The sequence below is a fragment of the Plasmodium cynomolgi genome, chromosome 11 (genome assembly GCF_000321355.1).
Source record: "Plasmodium cynomolgi strain B DNA, chromosome 11, whole genome shotgun sequence".
In the NCBI taxonomy this organism is placed as follows: Eukaryota; Apicomplexa; class Aconoidasida; order Haemosporida; family Plasmodiidae; genus Plasmodium; species Plasmodium cynomolgi.
This window is the reverse complement of record NC_020404.1, coordinates 1,980,631-2,005,433: the sequence shown is the minus strand read 5'-3', so window position 1 is coordinate 2,005,433 and position 24,803 is coordinate 1,980,631. Positions and strand designations below refer to the sequence as shown.

The following is a 24,803-nucleotide window of genomic DNA, read 5'->3' as shown; positions in this document are numbered from 1 at the left end:
ATAATGTCAACTTTTTCAATGCGAATACTCCCAAGGAATCATTTTTCGCTTCACCACCTTGCAGAAGGGTAGATCCCAAATTTTGAAACAACCACAACAGGGGAAAAAAAAACATTTGTGCTGACCATTTTTTTTTTTTTTTTCTTCGATTGCCCGAACTTCACCAACAACAGCGCAGCGCATGTAATTGGCAGACCCATCAACTGGTCATCCATATGTAAGGGAGGCTCTCATGACATAAACGGGGCATCTCTCTACATAGGGTCATACCGATCAATACGCATGTATTCTCCCTCTTGTGCACTTCCCCCGTACACACATCCCTGAGACGTGCTAATATAAACTGCACACCTCGCCAAGCAGTAAACGGAAAAAACCGAACAGTCAACCCAACATGGCAGACGATATCCTCCAATGCGTTCATAAAGAATTTAAATACGTGCTCATAAGTAGCGACATAAATGACAAAATCAAAGAGCTAACGTTCAGTGGAAGCGAGAGGAAGTTCCAAGGTGTTCTGGCGTCCTACTTTAGGAGAATCATTTTTGACGAGAAGGGGAAAAATGAGCTAAAGGATTCTATAAAGGAGAAGCTTAAAATCAGTAAGGAAAATGATGATGCAAGAAATGGACAAAATGGAGGAGAACTAAACGGGGAACAAAGCGGACAACAAAACGGAGAACAAAGCGGACAACAGAACGGACAACAGAACGGAGGAGAATTAAACGCCAGCGCAATAACCCCGGACCTAATCAACAACGCAGTGGAATCATCACAGACGTATCAAATAATCCCGTTGACAATCCCCACAGAGAAAACAAATTTCTTTGCTGTCAACTGCTACATTGACGACATTGGACGTATAAAAAAATTACCCTACAACAGTAGAGCGTCCAGAATCTGCAGCACAGAAATTTATGGAGATGCCTTCCTGTCAAAGACGTACGATAATGAGGATTTCCGCAGGTGTGATTTTACCATTTCGGAATATGAGCAATTTTTGCAGAACCCCCCCAAGGCAGAAAATAGGTACTCAGCGAGTGGCACTCTCTATGTGCAAACAGCCAGCTCTCTTTCTTAAGAAGAACGTCAAAACGGTTGCTTCCATTCATGCTGGATAGCACACCATTTTTGTGCTATTTTTACCCACGCGCTGCTGATCATTCACTGCCCTCTCTCTTCTCACTTCTCCCCCCCTTCGCAGGTGGGACCAGGCGCAAGCCATGCAAGACCTGTTAAAACAAATGCAGGCACAGAAGGAGGAAAAAACCGCAGTCAGTCCGCCTACGGAGCGTCCGAATGTGTGCGAACATTGCTATACGGTATGGAGAGGATACTCGCTCGCTTAAAAAAAACGACAAACAGATGGAACGAAATAGAGTCCCCTTAACAATGACCAAACCGCGCACACCCGTCCCCTCATTCCCCCCCCACACACACACCCTCCCTGCAGGAAAAAAACCTCAAGAGATGCGGAAAGTGCAAAAAGGTCTACTACTGCTCGATAGAGTGCCAACGGAAGGACTTTGTTTTTCACAAAAGAATTTGCTTATGAGGAGACTTCCCCCCAACAACACCACCCGTCCAGTAGAATGTCCTTCAGGAGAGACCACTTTCTTTTTTTTGGAACCATGCAGAAGTTTTTTAAGATCTACCTATTTTTTTTTTTTTGTTTGTTAAATTGTCTAACACATTCCCGTTTATGTTTAACTCATCGCGACTTCTCCTATGTGAGAGGTAGCTAATTGGGATGAAACAAAAGAAGTATGCCTGCCCGCGTAAACCTACGCTCATATGCATGAACAGGTGCACCGTGTGTTGTTGCACGTTTATCGTTCTTAATTTTTGAAGCCGCCCACCACTCACCCCGTGTTCGCATGTTTGCTTTGCAATTCGAATGCATCACTTTTGCAAAAAAGAAAAAAAAAAAAAAAAAAAAAATATATATGTATATATATATATATATATATAAACCTTTTAAAGGAAACCACAATGCATAATTAAATGACAAAGTAACCATTTGAGGGCACCCTAAGAGGGGTTGCGGGGGGCGTTGTCCCACCTCCTCGTTCCCTACATTTGCACAAGTAGGAAGCAATGCTGAGCCATTTTAGCGTCCCCATGCGCATAGAACAGATTTACTCACCCCAAGTTGCCCCCTTTTTTCTCTTAATTTTTATTTTATCTTCCCCCTTCGTATTAACTGCAATGGCTCCACGATTATCACTGTTTCCCCCCTTCCAACACAGCATGCTCTTATTCTTCACCCGTGCTCAGAACGAAATGCCACCTGCATCCACCAAACTGCATTGCAACCCTCGCCTCAAAGGATAAACAAAACCATGTAGCGTAAAAAAAAATAAATACACCCTCGTTACAACCCACCATGCGGAAAAAAATGTTCCTAACGGAGTAACCACATTTTGTCCAGCAAAACAAAAAAAAAAAAAATTTCTAAACAGCTGTGTGCCCTATACGTAAAAGAAAGAACACATGTGCTCAACCCACTGGGGGAAGAATAACAAAAGGCATAGAAAAAAAAAAAAAAAAACGCTTGGTTCAGGCAGACCGTGTTGTTCAGTGTAGTCCCCATCATAACAGTATTCCCAGTACATCGTTGGGATAAACGTCTCTACTCGCCGAGCATTTAAATAGCCAATCCTCCGAACTGAAGCCATGCGGACGAATCTCTCATGTAACATCCTTCTCGCATGGTCGGCGCTCTCCCTTACAGTGGCCCTCTGTAAGAAAATGCTCTTCGTGGATCTACTCAACGGAGTGAACATAAATTACAAAAGGAGGGTCCCCATATGTAAAAGACTAACGAGAAATGCAGAATATCTCTCAAATCAACCCCTGCATGCGAACCGAAACGTAGAACAAATCTCATCAAAAAATGGGGAAGCATCCATCACAACTCATCACGACGACAAAGATGAAAACATTTTGCAACAATACATTTATACCCTATCCCACTTAACCATCTTCGATGTGGATAGGGATAAAAGTACGCCACTAAATATTGCCCTACTTTTAAAGGCCTGCCTAGCATCCCACAATTACATCAAAAATGTAGAGATTTTCACCTCTGACGTTAAGAACAAAGAAATCTGTTCATTCATTTACGAAAACAGAAATGACTTTGATACCTTCTTCAAACAGCATGTAATGAAGTACGTAGACTTTTTTGGAAATCCCCAAATTATGGAAACGCTAAAATCGTACATTGATAATAAGGAGGTGTATCAGCGAGAATTAGAAATATTTAACCAAATCGATGGAGACACTAAAGTGAGGAAAGATCTACTAGAAGACATACTATTTGAATGCACACGGCTGAACAAAATCATTCAATATTCCCTTGCAGTTAACAAGTTTGATTTATTTTCCCCTACAGTTATGCTCAAACTATTTATGTACTTTAAAAATTATGGGATATATTACTACATATTTGTGAATAACATTAAGAGGATTAAATATTATTACGAAACGAAGGAATTACGTGAGGAAGACAAAAGGAAGATAGAAAAAATTGTCGACCATTATTTGCTCACCTTGGATCGGTTTAACGATATGTATGAGGCTGGCCATGCGATGCCATGATTGATTATTTGGTGGGAAGGAGGGTTACACGAAATAGCCTCCACGGTGAGGAAGCGGATTGGGAGACAAAACACGTGGGAAGGACTCCAATAAAGTGTTCTTCACACCATTTCGTACCACACATTTGGTGAAAAAAATTACGTACCTATATATGCACCTGTGGGGGGTGACCCACTCCCTTATCTTTCCCTTTACCAAAAGGCCAAATGGGTTACCACCCCAACACACACACACATGGGAACGTCTCACCACGTGAGACACCTTGCCAACACGGCGTAGCATACCAACAGGAAAAGCGCTCACACAAAATTGACACAAAGGAACTTTTTGTTTAGCACTCCATGTTGCAAATCCAATCTGCGCAATGCGCACATGGAATAGTTCCCCCTTCGTACTTCCAAAAGGGGAATCTCCACCGGCGTCCCAACTGAGGAAACAAAATCGCAGTGAAATAAACGCTCTGAACTAATCCTACATTTTGCTAAAAGGATGAAAATCGACTCCTTTTTTTGCGCGTGATTTTTCCAAATTTCGTCCCAGCGTGTGCCCACCAAATTGGCCTAAAACGTAACACTGCTAAAAAAGGTAAAACGAATGAACGTTTACTTTCAAACTGGGAGGAACACACATTCTTCGTTCCCACTTTGTGTAATGAATGGAGAAAAAAAGGAAGCCAGGCAAAAAGACAAAACGCGAAAAGCTAAAAACAACGGAAAAATACTTGTCAACAAAAAAAAAATAATGAACTGTTCATATTTTTTTCGAAATAACTTCAAAAAAAAAAAAAAAAGACCAAAATTTAAAATGAAGAGTGTTTCGTTTGACAACTTAAAAATTAAGGGGCGATCATGTTACACCACTTCGCCTGTTCGGCATCGCGGCAATTCTCCACGTAAACACTTCGCCTCGTCACCACATCGCCTTCTCACCACTTCACCGCCTCACTCTTCTTTTGCAAAATTTGCTCCTGGATGTACTGCGGCACCAGGGCGTACTTGTGAAGCGTCATGGTGTAATTTCCTGCGGGGCGAAAAAAAAAAAAGTACAGCACGCAATGATACACCATTTCACCTAGCGCAGAGAATCCTACTACCCCATTTGCTCACATTCAAACGCGAGACACGAAAACGTTTTAAATGCAAAAGTTGTAACCTCGCCCCTTGGTTATTTTCCGCAAGTCACTAACGTAGGATAGGATGGAAGCCATGGGTGCTCTCGCAAATATTTCCTTGGTATCTTCGTCGCCTGATTTGGGTGTGCACAAAAGGGGGGCAGCAAAGTGTACGCAGCAAAGTGTGCACAGCAAAGTGTGCGCAGCGCTGTGTGCGAAAGGGTACGCTCAAAGGGACGTGCATGTAGTAAATTATACCCTCGCCATGATGACGCACGAACTTAGCTTACGCCATCCAATGCGAAGCACTGTCTCACGCTTGTCGCTTGCCAATTCTTACTTTCATCGATGTGCTGTATTTTTCCCCTCTTTTTAACCAAGTCGCTGATGACGTCTCCCAGGTACTCAGTGGGCACGGACACGTTGAGCTGCAAAAGGGGGAAAGGGGCGCACGTACATGTGGATGGAGTTCCATGTGGATGGCGTTGCGCTGGAGTCGTCCATATGTCGGCCACTTCGCCATTTGGCCACTTCGCCACTTCCGCACTTCTCCACCCGCCTTACGTTCATCATCGGCTCCAGCAGCCGAACGGACGTCTTCCGCGCAGCCTCCCGAATGGCGATCCCCGCAGCCAACTTGAACGCATGCTCGTTGCTGTCGACGGGGTGGAACGACCCGTCCACGATCCTCACGATAATATTTATCAGTGGGGAGTTTGAGAGGACGCCCAAGTTGCACTGCTCCCGTATCCCCGTATAGATCGCGTCGAAGTATGCCGAAGGAATGGCTCCACAGGTTATCTCGTTCTTTATAATAATATTATTATTCACTTCCGAAGTGTCAATGTTCATGCTGTTTCTGTGTGAGTCCTGTTCATCACGTCGATCTTCCACCTTTTTGGAATTCTGTTCGTCGTTATAGCTCCCCCCGTTGCTGTTTTCTCCTTCTCCTTCTTCTTCCTCCTCCGCGTAGCTGTACATAGGCTCGATCTTAATGTGGACATCCCCATACTGTCCCCGTCCACCTGACTGCTTGATGTACTTTCCCCTGGCCTCCACATTTTCAACAAAAGTTTCCTTGTAAGAAATTTGTGGCTGTCCATAAATGATGGGGATATTAAAATCCTTCTCAATTTTGTTAATAATAATTTGCAAGTGAAGTTCCCCCACTCCACTGATTAGCAAATCTTTTGTGTCCGGATTGATGTGATAAAAAAAGGAGTGGTCCTCCTTCTTAATCTTCATTAAAGCGTTAATTAACTTTTCGTATTCGTTTTTATTTTTATTGTAAATATAAAAGCTGATAATGGGCGGAATTTCTTTAATTTTTTTTAATTCTGCCCTCAGGAAAGTACTGCTTAACGTGTCACCAATTTGTGTGTCCTTCAATCCAACCAGACCGACGATATCCCCTGCTCGAGCAGATTCCAATTCGTACTTTTCACTGGAATGGATGAAAAATATTTTCGAAATTTTTTCACTCCTTTTCGTTCTGTTATTGTAGAGATATTCTCCCCTATTTATTTGTCCTTCGTAAATGCGGACGTAATTTATATTTCCGAGATGTTGGTCATTCATAATTTTGTAAATCAGAGCGACTACCTTTCTCTTGAAATTTTTTATGTTGACTTGATTTAGTTCTTCCGACATGTAATCATTCGCTTTCGCGACATTGGAAGTTGCCTCCTGCTGGTGTGTACCCTTATCAGGAGTGCTTTCCTCACTAGAAGGAGGTCCTACACCTGTACTCGGAGTGGACTGTTCCTTTACCCCCACTGTGGGAAGCTGAATAGGTGATATCCTCTCCCCCCTCTTATTAACATCATGCTTGAATATAACCTGATTTTTATAATTCTGAATAGAATCAATTGGGGAAGGCAAATACTTTACGACCGAGTCTAGCAGCATGTGGACGTTCTTGTTTTTCAAAGCTGATCCACACATGACAACGTTGTATTTTTCCTCCACGACTAATTTCCGAATGTACTCTTCCACCTCTTCCACTTGGATTGGCTTATCGTTTAAGTAGTTGTCCAAAAATGAGTTAAACTTTTCAGCTATCTGTTCAAACAGCAAATTTTTATATCTTAAAAATATATCATAATGACTCTTAGGTATATTTTCATATACAAACTCATGTGCATTTTTGTATACAATCATTTTTTCTCTTAAAATATCTATTGTGCTAACAAAATTGGTCATCTCAAAAACGGGGACAAACAGAATCAGGATCTTTTTATTCAACTTTCTTTTTATTTCTTCTATGCAAGACTCGAAATTGGCTCCTACTTTGTCCAACTTATTGAGAAATATAATTCTGCTGATGTTATACCTGTTGGCTTGTTTCCAAACAGTCTCTGATTGAGATTCCACCCCTTCGCTACTATCAAACACTACCACACCACCGTCAAGAACCCGTAAACTTTTTTCCACCTCTGCTGTGAAATCTACATGCCCTGGAGTATCAATAATGTTGATTCGATAATCTCCTAAATTTTTCTCACTTCCATTCCAGTAGCAAGTAGTAACCGCAGCATTGATTGTTATTCCCTTTTCTCTTTCTATGTCTAAATAATCCATTGTTGACATCCCCTCATGTACTTCCCCTATTTTTTTAATAACATTTGTATAGTAAAGTATTCTCTCCGTAGTCGTCGTTTTTCCTGCATCTATGTGTGCTATTATTCCTATGTTCCGATATTTCTCTAGCTCAACATTTTTGTTGGCACACACGTTGCTTAACATAAGGCGAAATGTATTCACTTTGTTTTGCTTACGCTTTGGGGTTTTAAAAATGGATCTTCTAGCGTGGTCCCCACTCATCAAGAAGGACTTCACAACGGGTTTACACCAACGTTGGATCACTCCGCCATCTCTTCTACGACACCTACTCAAGGCACTAACCACCGTATCGGAGTTCCCCTTCACAAATAAGGACAAAAGGACAAGTACTGCCAAAGCGTCCTGTCCTTTCCACAAAAATAATTTAAACATTTCCGTTTTTGCTGCCTTTCATTTTTTTTTTTTTTTTTCCTCTCCCGTCTGCCATGCGCTTGTGGTCTGCTCCGCTTGTGGTCTGCTCCACTTGTGGTCTGCTCCGCTTGTGGTCTGCTCTGCTTGCCGCTTCTCCCCAAGGATTGCCACAAAATCGGCGTCACGAAATGATGTACCAAAGCAACTCTCCCAAAATGTGTTCTCCTTTTCCTGTCGCACTGCTGCCACTCACGTGCACAAAAAAAAAAAAAAATGTGAAGAAGAACAAAGTCCCTGTAGCGAACTTCCTACTTTGTTAATACATGTGGTAAATTACTAATCATAATGACACCTCTTAATGCGTACAATTTCGCTTAAAAAAAAAAAAAAATTCGAATAGGTAGCTTCTCTCCTCCTGGCTGTTTTAGCACCAACGAACGGAGCTACAAGCTAGCCATATAATATACCCACTGTGCAAAGGTCCTTCTTTAAATACCGAGGGGGGAGGGGTCGTGCAGCTGAAAAAGTTCTTCACCGCGCCATGTGTTCAGCTGGAGGCACCTCCATGTGCGTACATCCCCCACACATGCCATTTGGACTGTTCGGGTGCCCACTTCAATTACCCACCCGTACACAACGTTATCTCACACGTTGATCTGTTATCACGCTTCAGCGAAGCAGCCGTAGATAGGCACCCCCTCCACGCACTCCATCGCGACATTTCCCTGAGCATTTGAGGCCGCCCCAATGCTTTCCCCTTTCGTTCCGCCGCGATAGAATGTACGGAATGACGAGGTGAGAAGGGGCCCCCCCCCAAAAAAAAAAAAAATAGAAACATAAGAAGCATAAGAAGCATAGAAACATAGAAACATAGAAACATAGAAACATAGAAACATAGAAACGTAAGCCTGCACTTACATACACGCATGTAGGCCCACTTCCTCCCGTACGCTCTCTCGGTAGAACCCTTCCCCCTGAGTGGCTCCCTCCAACACGTCGCCCAGCGAAGCAAAAAAAATGGACGAAATTCAGTTCGTAAAAGACAAACACGTAAACTACCTAAACACCTACACCGTCGCAACCAACGCAGAAGAGCTCATATTCAACGAAACCCTAAAGATGTGCGGCGTGTTCTACTACATCTGCTCATGTAAAATTTTATCGCACCAAATTGAGAAGAAGGAGGAATTCATTAACTTCATTCTGCAGTGCCAAAATACCGATGGGGGCTTTGGGAACAACAAAAATTACGACTCCCATGTTGTGTCGACACACCACGCGATATTATCTCTCCTCTTACTTAACCATCCGTTCGACGGGTTCAACCCGTACCTCCATTCGCAGGATAGTCCCCATGATACAGATAACCCACCAAAGAACATAACAGACAGCACCACGAATTATATCCTATCCCTGCTCAATGATGATGGCTCCTTTAAGGGGGACATTTGGGGAGAAGTCGACACACGCTTTGTATACAGCGCAGTCAGCTGCCTAACCATCCTAAACCAACTCAGTCTAGTGTCAACAGAAAAAATTGCATCATACGTCTTAACAAATTATGCAATATGCCAAAATGGATTTTCTTGGACTAGTGGAAATGAACCCCATGCTGCTAGCGTCTTCTGTGCAGTAGCAACTTTATTTTTAATTAAAAAATTACATCTCATTAATGAACAAAAAATCGCAGAGTGGCTAAGTTTGAGACAAACAAATAATGGGGGGTTCAACGGACGAGCAGAAAAACTAACAGACACCTGCTACTCGTGGTGGATATTCTCCTCATTAATTCTTCTGGGTAAATACAAATGGGTAAATAAAAATGCCCTAAAAAATTATATCCTTCTATGCCAGGATTTAGAAAATGGAGGCATAAGTGACAATCCGGATTGCCTCCCTGACATCTGCCATACCTTCTTCGGCCTTGCTGCACTCAGCTTGATAGACAACCTGCACGAATCAGACGGGGGATTGGACCTCCGACAAATGCACCCCGTGTATGCAATCCCTCTCCACGTCGTCAGGGAAAGGGGCTTACCTCATCAAGATGTGGAAACGGGGTAAAAGCAGAGACGAACAGAAAAGGGGGCGAAACAACCGTTTACTCCCGGGTGGCACGAAGGGGCCACCCCTTTACTCTCAGAGGAACCTCCCCGTATGCAGATTAACAGAGCATTCCCTTTTTTTTTTTTTTTAACTTTGCACGTTTCCCTTTTATACACTTTTTGTGGCGTAATCGGTGCCACAAATATATTTTGCGAATCTCCAAATCTATAAGTGCACACGCCCCACGGTGTCCTCATCGACCGGGCGAGAGGGCAAAATAAGTCATTTCGTTTAATTGCGTTGGTACTTGACTAATCGCCACATGACTAATCGTCACGTGACCACTCACCACATGTACGTTATGCACATATGTGGGGAGAATTACATACACACAAAAAAAAAAGGAAATAAAATAAAAAGGGTTAAAAGGGGGGAGAAGAAACGGCCACGAACACGAAAGGTACACCTGGGGAAAGCATATTATGTGCACCTCTACAATGACAATAAAAAAAAAAAAGGGGGCCACCCCCGCGCGGGGGTATAGCGCATTTCATACCGCTTCAGGGAAACATAATTCCGCTCCACTTTTTTCTCCCCTTTGTGCTCCTCACCTGATATGATTAATGTACTTATTCTTCAAGAGTGGCGACTTCATCAGATTGTCCAGGGAGGGCTTACTTATCACTTCGTTATTTTTCATGATAGTATTTACCTCTTCGAGGAAACTCAAACAAGTTTCGTCGTTCTGAAAATTTAGCAGTTTTGTCAGGGTGGATAGGCCGACCTTGATGCTGGTCCTGCAATGGGGTGAAGGGGGGAAAGACGCACAAGTGGTGGCACCATTTGATAGTAGGAGGCGGCAATGGGGACGCAGTTCATACAAATATGCAAACGGCGAGCTGTGGAGCACCCCTTTCATGCACCCCTTACATGCATATATTTATCAGCGCCAGGAGCCTGTACTTCGGCAGGAACAAAACGATCAGGTAGTTGGTCAGATAAGGCATCCTAACAGTGTCCTTCTTCCCATCTCCACCTTCGAGACACTCTCCCACTTCCTCCGCTTTCACTTCACTATGCTGTTTAACAAACTCGATTAGCAAATCCATGTTAACATTTAAATCTTTGTTCTCACTCAACCCCATCAGACTAGGCAGGTATGTCAAAATATGGTCATTAATATATACTCTCTCGTATATATATAGATGATTGACCTCGTCATCTAAGGGAGACACCATATTGATGTTTACTAAATACATTTTATTTTTGATACACTCGTTTAGGTAGTAACAGAGTTGCACGTTTTCGTGATTCTTTTCCTCGTCACTTAGAGTTAGGTATTCCACCAGGAACTCCTGGTGCATGTTCTGAAGGGTCAGGTAGATAAGCTTGTAGCAGAGGAATTCGACCTGCAGGGGGGGGAAGCGGTGAAGGGGGGAAGCGGTGAAGGGGGGAAGCGGTGAAGCCGCGGGTTGAAGCCACGCATTTTCGAAGCCACGCATTTTCGAAACCACCGATTTTCGAAACCACCGATTTTCGAAACCTCCGATTTTCGCAGCCACCGATTTTCTAAACCTCCCATTTTCGAAACCTCCGATTCGCGAACCCACAGGTTGACGGTGGGTGGGGCCAATCATCCCACCAACGGGCGGGAGCCCTTCCTACCTTAGACTTCTTTATGTTCAGCCGCTGGTACAACTCGAACAGCTTGTTAATGCACTGCAGGAACTGGAAAAGGTCATTGTTCACGATGCAAATCCTGATATTGGTCTCGTATATATTGATAACATCGTCGTGGAAAATATTTTGGATATTCATGTCTTGGCGCATGGATCTGAACTGCTCGTTTATGTACTTATAGTTCCTGTCCTGGTTGTACTTGTGCAGGACGTACGCGTAGGTGCACTTGAGCACGGAGAAGCTCCTCACCTGGGGGGGGGCAAGTGGTGCGGCAAGTGGTGCGGCGAAAAAAGATAACACAGCACAACATAACACAACACAACAGGGGAACAAAGTTATAGAACGCAAGGTCAGCTTCATGGTCCTAAGCGGACGGGCCATTCGGCATGGCTGGCCGATCTCCGATGCGCCTCCCCCGCCTAAGACCATCTCATTACATTTTTCCGTTCCGGGAGGGACGTCAACCTGAAAAAAAATTTCTGAATATTCTTACACAACCCTACAAAATTCTTATTCTTGTAGCAGCTAGAAAAGTTGTATTTGTCAAGCAGCTTCTCCAGGGTGTTATAATCACTGTGATCCATGTCGTGAGCTCCGTTGTAATCAATGTAAAATAAGTTGTCCGATTGTTCATTCTTTTTCCCCTTGGAGACATCTCCATACTTCTCCAATCTCCTATCCCTACTCTCGATTTCTTCTGCACTTAACTTTTTCTTCTTGTCACTGAAATTGAGGCCGTACTCCATGTCGTTGTCTTCGTCGTTATTCGCGTATCGCTTCTTCGCTTCTAAAGGGGATGGGGGGAGAAAAGCAACATGGGGAAGTAGAACGCGGGAAGGGCATCACCTCTCAAGCAGGGAGGGGGGCACACGGGCGATATGGCACGGATGATATGGCACGGATGATATGGCACGGATGATATGGCACGGATGATATGGCACGGATGATATGGCACGTATGATATGGCACGGATAATATGGCATGGATGATATGGAACGAATAATATGGCACGCACGATGAACCACAGGTTGCTCGCCCCGAGCTGCGGCCTCACTACCGCGCAAGCTTCCTCCCCGAAACAAACACGCCCATAAAAAAAAAAAAAAAAAAAAAAAAATTACTTCTGCGCGTGAAAAAGAGCATATCCATGGAGAAAATATCCTCCTTCGTTGGCATCACGTTGAATCTCCAAAACCTCGAGTTCGTGGCTCTCTTCCTGTTCCATGTCATTAATCTGCTTACGAACTCATTCAAGGTCTTTGCAAAATCGGCATTCTTGCATTCCTCCTTGAACTCCTCGTAAATGTTATTTATATATATCTTAAAGGTGTCACACTTTTTCATTCCATCGGGGGGTTCCTCCTCCGCGGTTGTCTTCTGACCCCTCGCAATCTGGGGGTACCTGCTACCACCGCTGAGGTTGCCACCGCTGAGGTTACCACTGCCGAGGTTATCCCCGTCGTAGTCCCCATCGTTGTAGATGCCCCGATTGCCCCTGTCCAGGTCCTCGCCGTCCCGAATGCCGTCCTTCTGCGCTCTGTACCTGCCATTCACGTCTTTCCGGGTGCTCTGATTTGTCGCGCGACCTGCGTTGCCCACATCTTTATAAAACCGGCTGTCCCTCCCATGCTGCACGACTTGCTGCCGCTCCTCCACGTCGCTGCCTTCATCGCCCCCCGTACGATTCCCGTCATACCTCTGCTTAACGCCTGCCACGAATTGCTCCTTGCCGTTCCCTCCCCGATGACCCACTCGTCCAAGGCGATTACTGCTCGCGTCATAATTCCCCTTGATATTCATCCCGCTTGGGAACAAATGAGACTCTCGCTCGGTGCCATACGAGGAGTAACTAACATTGCCGTATGACTTCTGATCATTTCCGTTAAGGTCTCTTCCCTGCAGCATGCCACTCACGTTGTTAAACCCAGAAGTACCATTCCTTCTGTACTTATTATTCAACACGCTTTCATCGTCCGCCTTCACCGCTTGATTGCTAAGGTGATAATCATTATTGCTTCCTCTTGCCTCATCTCCACCTGGATAACTACCAACCACGTCGTGATTAAATCCACCGTGTGCGTTATTTTCTCCTCTTACCCGGTTCGCATACCCCCCGGGGCCCTGTTTTACTTGAATTCTCTCAGAGATGTCATTCCCACCTGTGACATCACCACTCAACGGGCCACTCCCATCATTACGAACGCGTTGCTGATCATATGGAAACATATTAACAAAGTTATTCCCTGTGACATGACTTGGATCCTGCATCATAACTGCATTAGGCGGATACATACTAGACTGCACCTTCCGCTCGTTGTTTGTACCTTCATCACCCAAATGTCTGCCTTCTCCAACTTCATCATTGACAGTCCTCCTGTTAGGGTCATTCCCCGGTCTGTTATACATTTGAAATAATTTATTTTTCGATTTGTTCAAGGTAAAGCTTATTTTCTTTTTCGCCTCCTCATTATTGTTAAAGGAATAATCCTTGCTATTTTTACTGACATTAATTATGCCATTATTGTTCTCTCCACCTGTTCCACTGGTATGTTCATCATAACCATACTGATTATTTTTTTTATTTTTATTTATTTTTTTCATTTCTTCAATCGAGTCAATCATATTGTTAATTTTATCCGCCTTAAAATTGTACACATTATTTTGGTTAACTCCACTCTGCATGTCATTCGCCTGATTCACCTTAACACCACTCACTGGAGAGTTACTCCCTTGTGGTACTCCACTCATACGATGGTCCCCACTACCCATCTCACCTGAGTTCAGTTTGGACAAATCACCCAACTTCTCATGATCACTCAAAGGTAAATTAATATTCCCAATATTTAAGGTACCCAAATTCATACTCTGTAAATTGGCCTGCTGATTGAGTAGAAATTCTTGTAAATTTGTTTGCTGTTGATAATAGGACAAATTTGAAGATACACAATTATTTATCTGTTTAATCGATTCTGCTGATGACAAAATGGCATTTTTAACTAACATGAAGTATCTACTCAATGTTATGAAAATATATTTCTTCGATTCCATGGAGGCTTCTTTTTCTGGGTACCCTAATTTTAGATAATGATAAAAAACGTGAAAGTAGTATATCTCCTTCACCTTATTAATGTACATCTCTACATACTTATCATCGTTATTTACGTTACTCGATGTTTGGTCCATATTTTTCTCATTCTTCTTCGCCTCCCCTTCACGCACTTCTTTGGCGCTGCCATTATTGTTGTTTCCTTTCCCTCCTCCCCCAACATTGCCACAATCCTTTGGCTGACTATAACTCGTGCTATCTCCACAGTTGTTAAAATTGGAGAAATAATTCTCACCTTTACTGTAGTGGTAGTTACCGCTCTGATAGTTTGAGTAACTACCACTTGGGTTCCCACCACCCTGGTACCCACCCATTTGGTAAGCCATATTTTGGTACCCCCCACCCGGGTAACTATTTTGATAACCATTTGGATAACCACTGTGGGTACTATTCAATGCGCCAAAGCTTTGCAAACTACTTAACCCACTACCTGGACCGCCATACCCTCCATAATTGGTATTATTATACAAATACTTGTTCCCTTCATTTGGACTTGTTTGGTACATACTGCTACCCTTTCCTGATGTGTTGAATACCGTGCCGTCCTTTTTTCCTCCCTCCTGTTGGCTACCACCTCTGTTCGCCTCACTCATCCTTTGGCACTAAGAGGGAGATACCCGGACACCGTTTGTTCGTCACTTACCACAAGGGATGATAACAGTGGAGGAACAAAAACTACATGTGCCTTCATACGCACACAAACGGCACTTAAACCTATCCAACGGGGTTAAAAAGAAAACAATTTGACAAAAAGTTCTACTGTATAATATCCTGTGTCAAACTTGGCAAAATCACTGCCCGGCTTTAGCAACCCCTATGGGGGCCTGCACTTGAAAAACGCTATGCACACAAGGCAGTAGCTGCTCGGCGCATGTAAGGCACACACAAACACGTGCTACATGCGCGTATGTTTATTCGCACGTTCATGTGTATATCTTCACATGTTCATATGCGCCTGTATGTAAACTTTCTCAAATGCTGTACAGTACCCAGCACGACGCAAAACTTATGCACGCGGAGCGCATACGCATAACTCACAACTTTTTTTAATTGCTCATGGAATTCTTCACCAAGTAAACATTCGCCCACGAGCAGCGTTAAAATAAATGTAAAAAATCTTAATTCATCAATGAAGTGAAGAGAAACACGGGAGATATATCTTTGTAGTAACCAAATCCGACGCGCCCAAAAAATACGCACTTAAAAATTGGGCGCGAAAGCTGGGAACGGCGTAAAACGATGAACGAGGGGGGGTTATATAGTATAGGGAAGGCGAGAAGAAAGGGGGGAAACAAAGGAGGAAAAAAGCAAAAAACGCAAATAATGTGGAAACGCAAAAATGTGGAAATGCAAAAATGTGGAAACGCAAAAACGCGTAAACGCATAAACGAACGACGAATGGGAAGAAAAAATTGCATATGAAGAAACAAAAGGGATAACGAACGAACACAGTGAAAAAAATTAAAAAGGAACGAAACGAACAAAAATTGAAAAATAAAAAGAGAAACGTAAAAAAAAATTTTTTTAATTGCCTAATAGGAATGCTATGCAAAAAAAAACGCTATATAAAAAGGCCATGAAAATAAGTATAGCCTTTTGCCAATTTGGAAAAAGCATGACAAAAGAAAGTACCAGCATAGAGACTTCGCCAGATCGTTTAAACGTTTATTTGGCCATTCCTCCCCTTTTGTGTATATGCAATCATATGCTTATGAGAGCGTACACCCAGCAGAACATCGCGTTGATCGAAATGGCATGCACCTGGCACCTTTGCGTTGGCAGTTACAGCGACAGTCGTTTGGCCGTGTAAGTACCCATGTACGTATGCAGCGCATGCGCACATACCTGCGCGCGCCTACATTTGCGTACATAGCACACACGCCTACGTGTGTACAGGAGGATACGCAGACTTACCACCCCACGTGTACGTTTTAATGCTTACCCCTTTTATGAATTACCCCCATGTTTCTACATTGTTGCAGAGGGCCATGCCTCTCACGGTAGTTTGTATGTCTCCATTCCGGGGTTACTCTACTGATGAGAACTTCCCACATCGTCTCGAAATCCTTTCCACAAACGGAATGCGCAAAAAAAAGTGCCATGGAAGGATTACAACAAACCATGCCATCCCGCAATTTTCGCTCCCCCCCTACGTTTTGCCATTTTGTGAAAGTGTGTGCCTTATAAAAAATGTGCAACTTTTCTTTTCTTACTTTTTCCCCCTGCACCAGCTGTATACCTACTTCGAAGAATGCGTGTGATTGTTCTGGTTTCTTTGGGGTTAGGGTTTACAACGGGGATTCCCCCCCTGCCTGCAGTGCGCATCGGCTGTAAGCACATTAACCTACTCCCCTTGTGCGTATACCAAATGGTAAGTAGGAACCCTGGCACACACCATGATCTTAATTTTTTTTTTGGGCATTAATGTGTATCCGCTGAAGACACCCTCGTGATCACGTAGCACTTACAAATTTGCAACTCATTTGAGTGCGTGTGCAAATTGATAATATCGCTAAATAGGCCATTTTTTTTTCCCACGTGAATAGTTGTTGCGAGAATATATACATTTTTCATCACTCATTCTTTCGCTTGCAACAATCAGTTAAGTTGTACAGACAGATGCCTCCCCCCATCCCCAACATGCTACACCATCCATTACAAACCATTCCTGCACGCGCAACTGCGCAATTTGAGGGAGTCATAAAATAGCACAACGTTTGGTATGTGCATAAGGTTTATTCGCCCGCATTTGTTCCTACTGCATCGCCTCACATTTTATCACGAAAATATGCGTTTATGTGTCTCACTACCGCAACGTTAAATATTGCAACGCCATGTTAAACGGTTTAGGGTTCAAGGAATACGGTATGCAGAGTGTAGGTAGTTACCTAGCTAGCTGGCTAGCTTTTTTTTTTTTTATCCAAATTGTACATACATTTTTTACAGCTATTTGGACCCCTAACTGTAGCCTCAAAAGTGCAGCAAGCAAAGGTGAACACCAAATAGAAACATAAAAAAAGGGCAATCCCACTTATGCTGTTGTGATGTGCTAACAGCATTGACACCCAAACAAGAGGGGTAAACCAAAATACGAAGGAAAAAGTGCGAAGTGATTGGTCCACCTGTTCGTTTATATCAGAAACGTTACCTGTGGGCAATCCGGACCACACACATATTCACATGCAGTGAGTACCATTTCCGTTCAAATTATTTATGAACTGGTCAGGCAAATCGAACCTCATGGTTCATTTTTTTTTTTTAAATTTGCATTTAATTACCATTTGCACACATTTTAAGGCGCAAAATGACCGAAATAATTTTACACGTGCGGCTCTTCACCTTTGGCTGCCTCTTGCATTACATCTTCCCTACTCTCTAGAGATCCTCATCCATTTCTCTAAGCGAAACGGCTCGTTTATTCCTGAGCGTATCGTTCCAGTGTATTTTCTTCGGTTTTGCGTACCCCTGGTGAATTATATACTTCAGCTGGATCTCCGGTTTGGCATTACTTTCGCTGTGTAAATGTTGCAAATCGCTAAAATTTGTAGAAGGCTCATAGTTACTTTTGAAAGAGACAAGTTCCGGCAAATTCAACGTCCTCTCAATCGAATCGTCTATGTCGTAGGTTATCCTAATTGGGGTGTACTTCCCATTCGTGTTTTTTTCTTCATATAATTTTTTCATTTTTGTCTCAAATTTTTTGTTTAACAAATACAGTGGCTTCTTTGCAATTTCTGGGTAAAATGTGCATTCCTTCATTTCTCGCGCATCCTTTTCTATCTTGATGTTTTGTAACTTTTTTCTCGTTTTTTCGTTAAAATGTTTGATGTGAGTATCCAAATCGGCATTTACTAATTGGTCATCCAAGAAGAATATGCTTTTCAATTCCTTTGTTTTTTTTTTAATTTTGATTTCTTTCTTTTTTTGTTCACTATCCAGTTCTTTCAAATAATGCACATAGCTGTAAAACTTGGTGATCATATTTTGTGGATACTTCATCATTCTGTACATATGCCTATCCCTACCGTGTGTGCTGCTTTGTATGAATTGCGTCACGACATCAATAAAAACTTCTTTCGTTATAAACTCGCCCACAGGTTGGAACGCGGATACTTCCCGCAAGAGGATTAGCAAAAGGGTTGCGAAGGACTTGGTGCAGAAAAATGCCTGCCCCTTCCGCGCCTCTTCCTTTGCGCAGAATTTGCGCCTTTGCTCCTTCTCACCAGCAGCGTCTTCTCCACTTAACTTAACATTTTCTACCATAAATTTCGCATCATTTTCGTAAATCATCTGAATTACATAGCAGGCATACTTCTTATCGATGTGTCCAACATTGTCCCTGTCAAACAGGAAATACACATTTAAAACGTTCTTCAGGATGGAAATGTAGACCAGCTTTCTACTTATCCGACGGTTTCCCCTTGTTCGTTGCTCCTCCCAGTTAGTTATTATGTCACCTGGATTTTCCTGCCCAGGTGGAAAGACTGCCTCACCGGCAGTGGAAACTTCCCAGGACATGTCCCCTAATTTAAGGCTTCCGAAATATTTCGCTTTTTTGTCAGTGTGAATAGTGCCATTTGTTCCTGTCCCTTCACGGATTTCTCCATTCGGCATATAACTCCCTGGCGAACCGGACAAACCAGGCGAGCCGGACGAACCGGGCAAACTCATTCGACTTTCCGTTTTGTTAAATCGATTTAGATAAAAAAAGGTCACGCGGATAGCAACAATGACAGAGGAACGCTCCAAGCGGATATCTACTCACCGCTAAATGGACACAAAAAAGCATTATGCCCTTTTCTTTCCCGCCCTTTGCGAATAAAATTGCCTCTTCAAACAATGCCCCTTGAATTTTTCACTAACTTCTTACTATGCAACTGTTGTGTTATATTCAAAAAAAAAAAAAAGTTTATTTGTTCTTCCCTACACGCATGCGCAGATCCTCACGGGCGTCTACGTATGTCCTGCGGAGCGTGCAATAGGGAATTTCTAACTCAGTGATGGTGTTAACAAAAACATGACAGTGAAACCCCCCCCCAGGTTTACTGCATTCTCAGCGACGTGAATAATTGTACATTACGATCGCTTTGTGTATAATTTTACCACAAAATGCGTTGTCTCACGGGCGCTTCTGTGCATTTTTCCATTTCGCGTAAGCGCCAAGGGGTGAAATAAGAGCCAAATGAAAGGATAAAAAAAATAAAAAATAAAACCGGCGCGGCGGAGCTCGCACTAGCTGAACAAAAAAAAGCTGAACAGGTCAGAAAAAAAAAAAAAAAAAAAAAAAAAAAAAAAATGTGATGTGATGTTGAAGTTGCAAAAAAAAGGCTACCAAAAAGTTGTACTTCAAATGGCGTAACCCTGGCCAAAGTTCAAACGCGCACAGGTTAGAAAAAATGTAATCAAATAATGTGGGAACACGCGAATGCTGCCAACAAGATGAAGAGCCAAATGCCGGTGGACTTCCACGAGTACTGCCAGCTGATCGAGAAGAAGGTTAAACGTATCAGCCCAGACGAAGTAGAAACAGCTAAACTTTTTGAAAAATTAATAACCAAATATAATATAAAAAAAGTGAAAAGAGTCTGCCTTCCACTGAAGGATGGAAATATTTATTCTCCATCCTCAGATTCTTTCTTTAACGATCATTATGTAGCCAATAAACCACTCATCATAACCAACTTGGGCCACAAAATTGGGAAATGCACAGAAACGTACAGCAACAAAAATGTCATTGAACATATAGGGAACACCAAAGTAAGCATACACATAGGTACCTCCAAATTTCTCAACAACATAAACAAAAACTTCCGCTACAAGTTATCGTCCTTAACGAATTTTATACAACTGATTGGAGAGGAAGATAAAAAGAAGAGCAGATTTTCCCTTCGGTATGATGAAGGTGGAAAGGAAATGTACCTACTGCTGTGCAAAGCAGGGGACAGGCAGCACAACTTGCCTCCACACCAACTTACCGTGGAAACTACAAACCAGGGAAGGGACAACCAAACGGATGAAAATCAGCAGAAACGAGTAAATGGTGAAAAATGTTATTACTATTACAGATCACTGGGGACTAACCAATTTAAGGACGTCTCGAATATCAAAAAAATGAATCACTTCATCAGAGACAGTTTTTTCCTACCTGCACAGATTTACCCCCCTCATGACGAATTTGAGTTTTTCTCCTCCATTTTAAGAATAGGCCAAACGAATATCTTCATTTGGTTGCATTATGACATCCCAGATAATTTCCTAATTCAAGTAAAAGGAAGAAAAAAAATTTTATTAATCCCACCAAAGTTTATAAAATATTTTCAAATCGTAAATTCTTCTTCACCTTACAATCTGTTCCATATTTTGATGGGGAGAAAAAAACTAAGTAAACGGGAAAAGGTTGTGAAAAAAGTACTTTGCAAATTTGCCCTCGTGGCGGATCTATACCAAGGTGACATTTTATTCATCCCCTCTCTGTGGATGCACTACGTTTATAACATGCCGGCACATACCTACGTGAAGAGAAAGTACAAATCGTATCACCAGCATTTGCGTGTCGAGACAGAGGAGGAGTCTGTCCAATTTGATGCGCAAAATAAATGGGAGGGAAAATACCACTCACTTGGCCGCAAATTTCTGAACCGCTTTACCCCTCTAAAGAGAGTAAAATATGCACCTGTCATGGGGAGATACCCCCGTGACAAACGGAACAAACCCGAAATTAAGTTACTTCCGCAATGGGGCAACATCCCCTTGAGAGACAACACTAACGAAGAGTCTTCAAACATATCGAGTGAAATAACGCAAGACGAACTGATACAACACTACAGCCATTTAGAAAATTATCAACATTTTTTGGAACATCACTTTGGCATTCGTATTAGCGACATAGAGGAGAGGAGCGCCCGACATGAGCATCATGCAAATTGTAACGAGGACATAAAACGAGGACAAGCGTCTAATCGGCACACTTGCTCCTCTGCTAAGCTGAATATCAGCGTGAATTACTTCTTCAGAAAGAGAAAGGAGCGACTCCTGTTCAGCAAAAAGGACCTATACGGGAACCAAGACATCATTTTGGCTAGCCAGCTGTTTAAGAAAATTCAACAGGATATCGAACCCCTGCTGGCAGCACCTCCCAAGTATAAAAATTTCTACCTGCAAAAGTTACAAGGCGTTTTGTACTCCCACCTGGATGATCAGTACGTGTAATTAGGCAGATCGCGTCCGAAGAAAGTAGAGGGCCCAATAGGAAGATCGCCCACCGGTCAGATAACCAGCCACAAACACTTCGCATTAGGAGCACTTTACGATGGCATATCCCGAGGTGCCGCTTCAAATGACAAAAAAAAAAAAAACTTTCATCAAATGGAGAGCATTCGCTGCACCGGCAGATAGACAGTTTCAAAATGGGGGGGAAAAAAAAAAGAAAAAAAAAAGAAGTTCAGATGCGAAAGTGGGGGGGTGTCACCTGAAGGTACACGCCTGCTCGTCTGCTCGACTGCCCAACTTCCTAACCGCCAACCTCCCAACGCGGTCACTCCCCTGTCGGCTCAAAAATCGAGGTATTTCAACAGCGAAGACGTGTTGCCGCTCCTCCCCCTCCTGGCGCACTTACCCTTCGCGCCCCCACCGTTGGCCGAACACACCGTCTCATTCACCATGACATAGTCGTACTCGTTCTCGCACTCATTCTCGCACTCATTCGCGTACGCATTCTCGTACTCGTTCACCTGTGCACTGCATTCTTCACGTCCCTCCTCCCCATAACCCCCCTCCAAATCGATATTATCCCTATTGGTACACGAGGACATTTCCCTATTATGTAGGTTAAAGAAAATACCATAACCGATATTTGATATGACCCTCCTGAGTTTGTTATATTTTTTTTTATATGAATGAATTTCTTCATAGAGTCTTGCATTTTCCTTTTCGATTTCCTCTGTGGTGTACTTGAGCATCTCCTTCAACTCTGTGTACTTTTCTCGCTCGATCAGGACGCTGCACGGGGGGACAGAAGGGATTACACGGGCGATGAAAATGTGGCTCGACAGAAGGGATTACACGGGCGATGAAAATATGGCTCGACAGAAGGGATTACACGGGCGATAAAAACATGGCTCGATCTTCCTCTTTTTACGAGGAGAGAACAGAAGCCTTAAAAGTGGCACATGGACAGCTTGCCACCTTCCCTCCCCCCACTTACATATTTTGCAGGTTCCTAATGACACTCAAAAAATCTTCAACCTCCCGCTGATAAAAACTTAAATTCAATTTGGTCTGATTCAGGGCGGTGAGAATATCTGGGCCTGAGTAATTGGAGTACAGGACACTTTTTCTAAATAATTTGGATTTTATTTGATTTTTTTTTTTTTTTTTTTTTTCCGTTTGTACTTTTCATACTGGGGAGGGGGCTCTTCTTTGGTCAATTCGACTTTGCCCGATTTGGTGCTTGACTGCATCGAGGGTTCGTTTGGTTTGGGCGGGTCCCACACAAAAGCTTTTGGCGGGTCCGATTCGCACAGCTTCGGGGGGTTCACTTGGCACATCTTAGGGGGGTCCACCTGGCACATCTTCGGGGAGTCCACCTGGCACAGCTTGGGCTGATTCAGTTCGCCCCCTTCTGGTGCGCCTAACTCATTTCCTCCCCCAACTTCAAGCAATTGACTTTTCACTATTTTGACACCACCCTCGACTATGACCTTCTTTGTGGTGCTCCGCGGCACGATGGCCTCGTCACCTTCGCCGCTGCCTCGTCCGCTTCCTCCCTTTCCTCCCTTTCCTCCGCTTCTATCACTGCGTGCCTTACTGCGTAGGCTAGTTCTCCCGTTAAGGTACCAGCTCGTGTGGTTACCCTGCCCATGTACCACGTGGAGTTTCTCTCCAGCGTTGCTACCGCGCACTAGGGTCTCCTTGTTCTGGGGTGATTCATCCCTCTCGTTGCTCTGCGGTGATGCTTCCCTCTCGTTGTTCTGCGGTGATGCTTCCCTCACGTTGTAATTTAAAATGGTTTCCTTGTGTAGCGACTTGATTGGCACTACGTCATTGGGAGAAAGAGCATTGTCAACTATCTCTTCCCCCTTATGGAAACTCAAAACAGGATCGTCATCAGTTCCGTCTCGATTGTTACCAATGGGATGGCTCCCATACGTAACTGCATTGTTGGGATCCTGCCTAGCTTGACTCTGTACATTTGAATTTTTTTTTTTTTCCTTGCCGTATTCCCAGTACTTTGTTGCACCTCCTTTGAGGGAGTAAAGGCAAAAGAACAGGACGACGGCATGGGGGGATCCTTTTGCTTCCCCTTTATCTCCCCAGCGGGGGTCCCATGTTCGGTCTTACTCCTGTTGGTCAATTTGGCGAAGCGGTTCTTATGTCGTGTCATATCGCTAAGTTGCTTGCCGAGTTGGTGCGCGTGCGTGTGAGCGTGTAATACGCCTACATACCCCCAGACATGCCCACGCGCGAACCGGTACACTCGCAATCGCAGTAGCAATCGCAGTAGTACTCACAATCGCGATAGCACTCGCAATGACACGCGCACCTGCTCGTTGTGAAGACAAAAATTAACACCTCGTGCGTTCGCATGGGGGGAAGAAAAATAGTAAAGCAATAAAAAAGGAAAGCCCCCAAAATATGCCTTTTTTAAACTCTGGCCGCACAATATGAAGAGAAAGGATTATCCTCCATCCCACGAAAGGAACACATGAATGGGGGTGCAAATTCTTCTGCACGTACACAAGGAATTTACTTCGCAACTGCTTCGAGGGGGAAGCACATTTTTTTTTTCTGTTCCTCTGGGCGATGGAGTGTGGCAGTGAGCGAGGTAGTCAGCGTGGCGGTGGGCGTGGCTGTATCTCGATCCCCGTTCGGCTTGAAAAATGAATAAATGAACAGAAAAAAAAAATACACACATGTACACACGCGTACGTGTAAACCTTTGCCCCCACGGGATGGTCAGCAAACCTTCTTTTGGTGCTTCACAAAATGGAGGTAAGTGGCACGTGTGTGCCTTTGCAATTTCGTGCAGCCACAAATTATGTGCACAATTGTTTCACCGCGGATCTGGTCGAACTGTCGGGGGGCTTTTCTCCCCATTCCCCTGCCTGCTGGACTGACTAGCTATTCACCCCAAACGTTTAAAAGGCAAAGGGACGGATCTCCAATTGGTGGACTCTGCTCTACCTTCACTGTCATCCGAGAACAACTATGCCTTTGCCCCCTTCCATTGCGTTTGTTTTCTGCACAAGGGCACAAAAGGAAGGAAAAAAAAAAAAAAAAAAAAAA

General features: G+C 43.5%; 8 protein-coding genes across 8 annotated transcripts; 4 read left to right on the top strand and 4 right to left on the bottom strand.

Annotated features, from left to right (window-relative positions):
- Positions 1-394: 394 nt before the first annotated feature.
- PCYB_115420 (MYND finger domain protein) lies at positions 395-1,555 on the top strand (the record flags this gene model as incomplete). Its single annotated transcript, XM_004223421.1, has 3 exons — positions 395-1,029; positions 1,205-1,322; positions 1,454-1,555. The coding sequence occupies 3 exons, from the start codon at positions 395-397 to the stop codon at positions 1,553-1,555; spliced, it is 855 nt and encodes a 284-aa protein (XP_004223469.1).
- A 1,196-nt stretch (positions 1,556-2,751) lies between these two features.
- Positions 2,752-3,603, top strand: PCYB_115410 (hypothetical protein; the record flags this gene model as incomplete). Its single annotated transcript, XM_004223420.1, has 2 exons — positions 2,752-2,991; positions 3,040-3,603. The coding sequence occupies 2 exons, from the start codon at positions 2,752-2,754 to the stop codon at positions 3,601-3,603; spliced, it is 804 nt and encodes a 267-aa protein (XP_004223468.1).
- A 925-nt stretch (positions 3,604-4,528) lies between these two features.
- On the bottom strand, positions 4,529-7,294 carry PCYB_115400 (elongation factor G; the record flags this gene model as incomplete). The annotated part of the gene is made up of 4 exons (XM_004223419.1): positions 4,529-4,623; positions 4,756-4,848; positions 5,055-5,142; positions 5,279-7,294. 4 exons carry the CDS (start codon positions 7,292-7,294, stop codon positions 4,529-4,531), a joined length of 2,292 nt encoding a protein of 763 aa, XP_004223467.1.
- Positions 7,295-8,704: 1,410 nt separating this feature from the next.
- On the top strand, positions 8,705-9,745 carry PCYB_115390 (geranylgeranyltransferase; the record flags this gene model as incomplete). The annotated part of the gene is made up of 1 exon (XM_004223418.1): positions 8,705-9,745. A coding segment is annotated over one exon (1,041 nt), but the record flags the coding sequence as incomplete, so codon positions are not given.
- A 595-nt stretch (positions 9,746-10,340) lies between these two features.
- On the bottom strand, positions 10,341-14,845 carry PCYB_115380 (SAC3/GNAP family-related protein; the record flags this gene model as incomplete). The annotated part of the gene is made up of 5 exons (XM_004223417.1): positions 10,341-10,530; positions 10,664-11,142; positions 11,399-11,662; positions 11,851-12,200; positions 12,535-14,845. The coding sequence occupies 5 exons, from the start codon at positions 14,843-14,845 to the stop codon at positions 10,341-10,343; spliced, it is 3,594 nt and encodes a 1,197-aa protein (XP_004223465.1).
- Positions 14,846-17,894: 3,049 nt separating this feature from the next.
- PCYB_115370 (hypothetical protein) lies at positions 17,895-19,037 on the bottom strand (the record flags this gene model as incomplete). The annotated part of the gene is made up of 2 exons (XM_004223416.1): positions 17,895-18,631; positions 18,743-19,037. 2 exons carry the CDS (start codon positions 19,035-19,037, stop codon positions 17,895-17,897), a joined length of 1,032 nt encoding a protein of 343 aa, XP_004223464.1.
- A 921-nt stretch (positions 19,038-19,958) lies between these two features.
- Positions 19,959-21,728, top strand: PCYB_115360 (hypothetical protein; the record flags this gene model as incomplete). Its single annotated transcript, XM_004223415.1, has 2 exons — positions 19,959-20,698; positions 20,720-21,728. 2 exons carry the CDS (start codon positions 19,959-19,961, stop codon positions 21,726-21,728), a joined length of 1,749 nt encoding a protein of 582 aa, XP_004223463.1.
- Positions 21,729-22,071: 343 nt separating this feature from the next.
- PCYB_115350 (hypothetical protein) lies at positions 22,072-23,760 on the bottom strand (the record flags this gene model as incomplete). The annotated part of the gene is made up of 3 exons (XM_004223414.1): positions 22,072-22,517; positions 22,723-22,796; positions 23,384-23,760. Coding segments are annotated over 3 exons (894 nt in total), but the record flags the coding sequence as incomplete, so codon positions are not given.
- Positions 23,761-24,803: the final 1,043 nt, after the last annotated feature.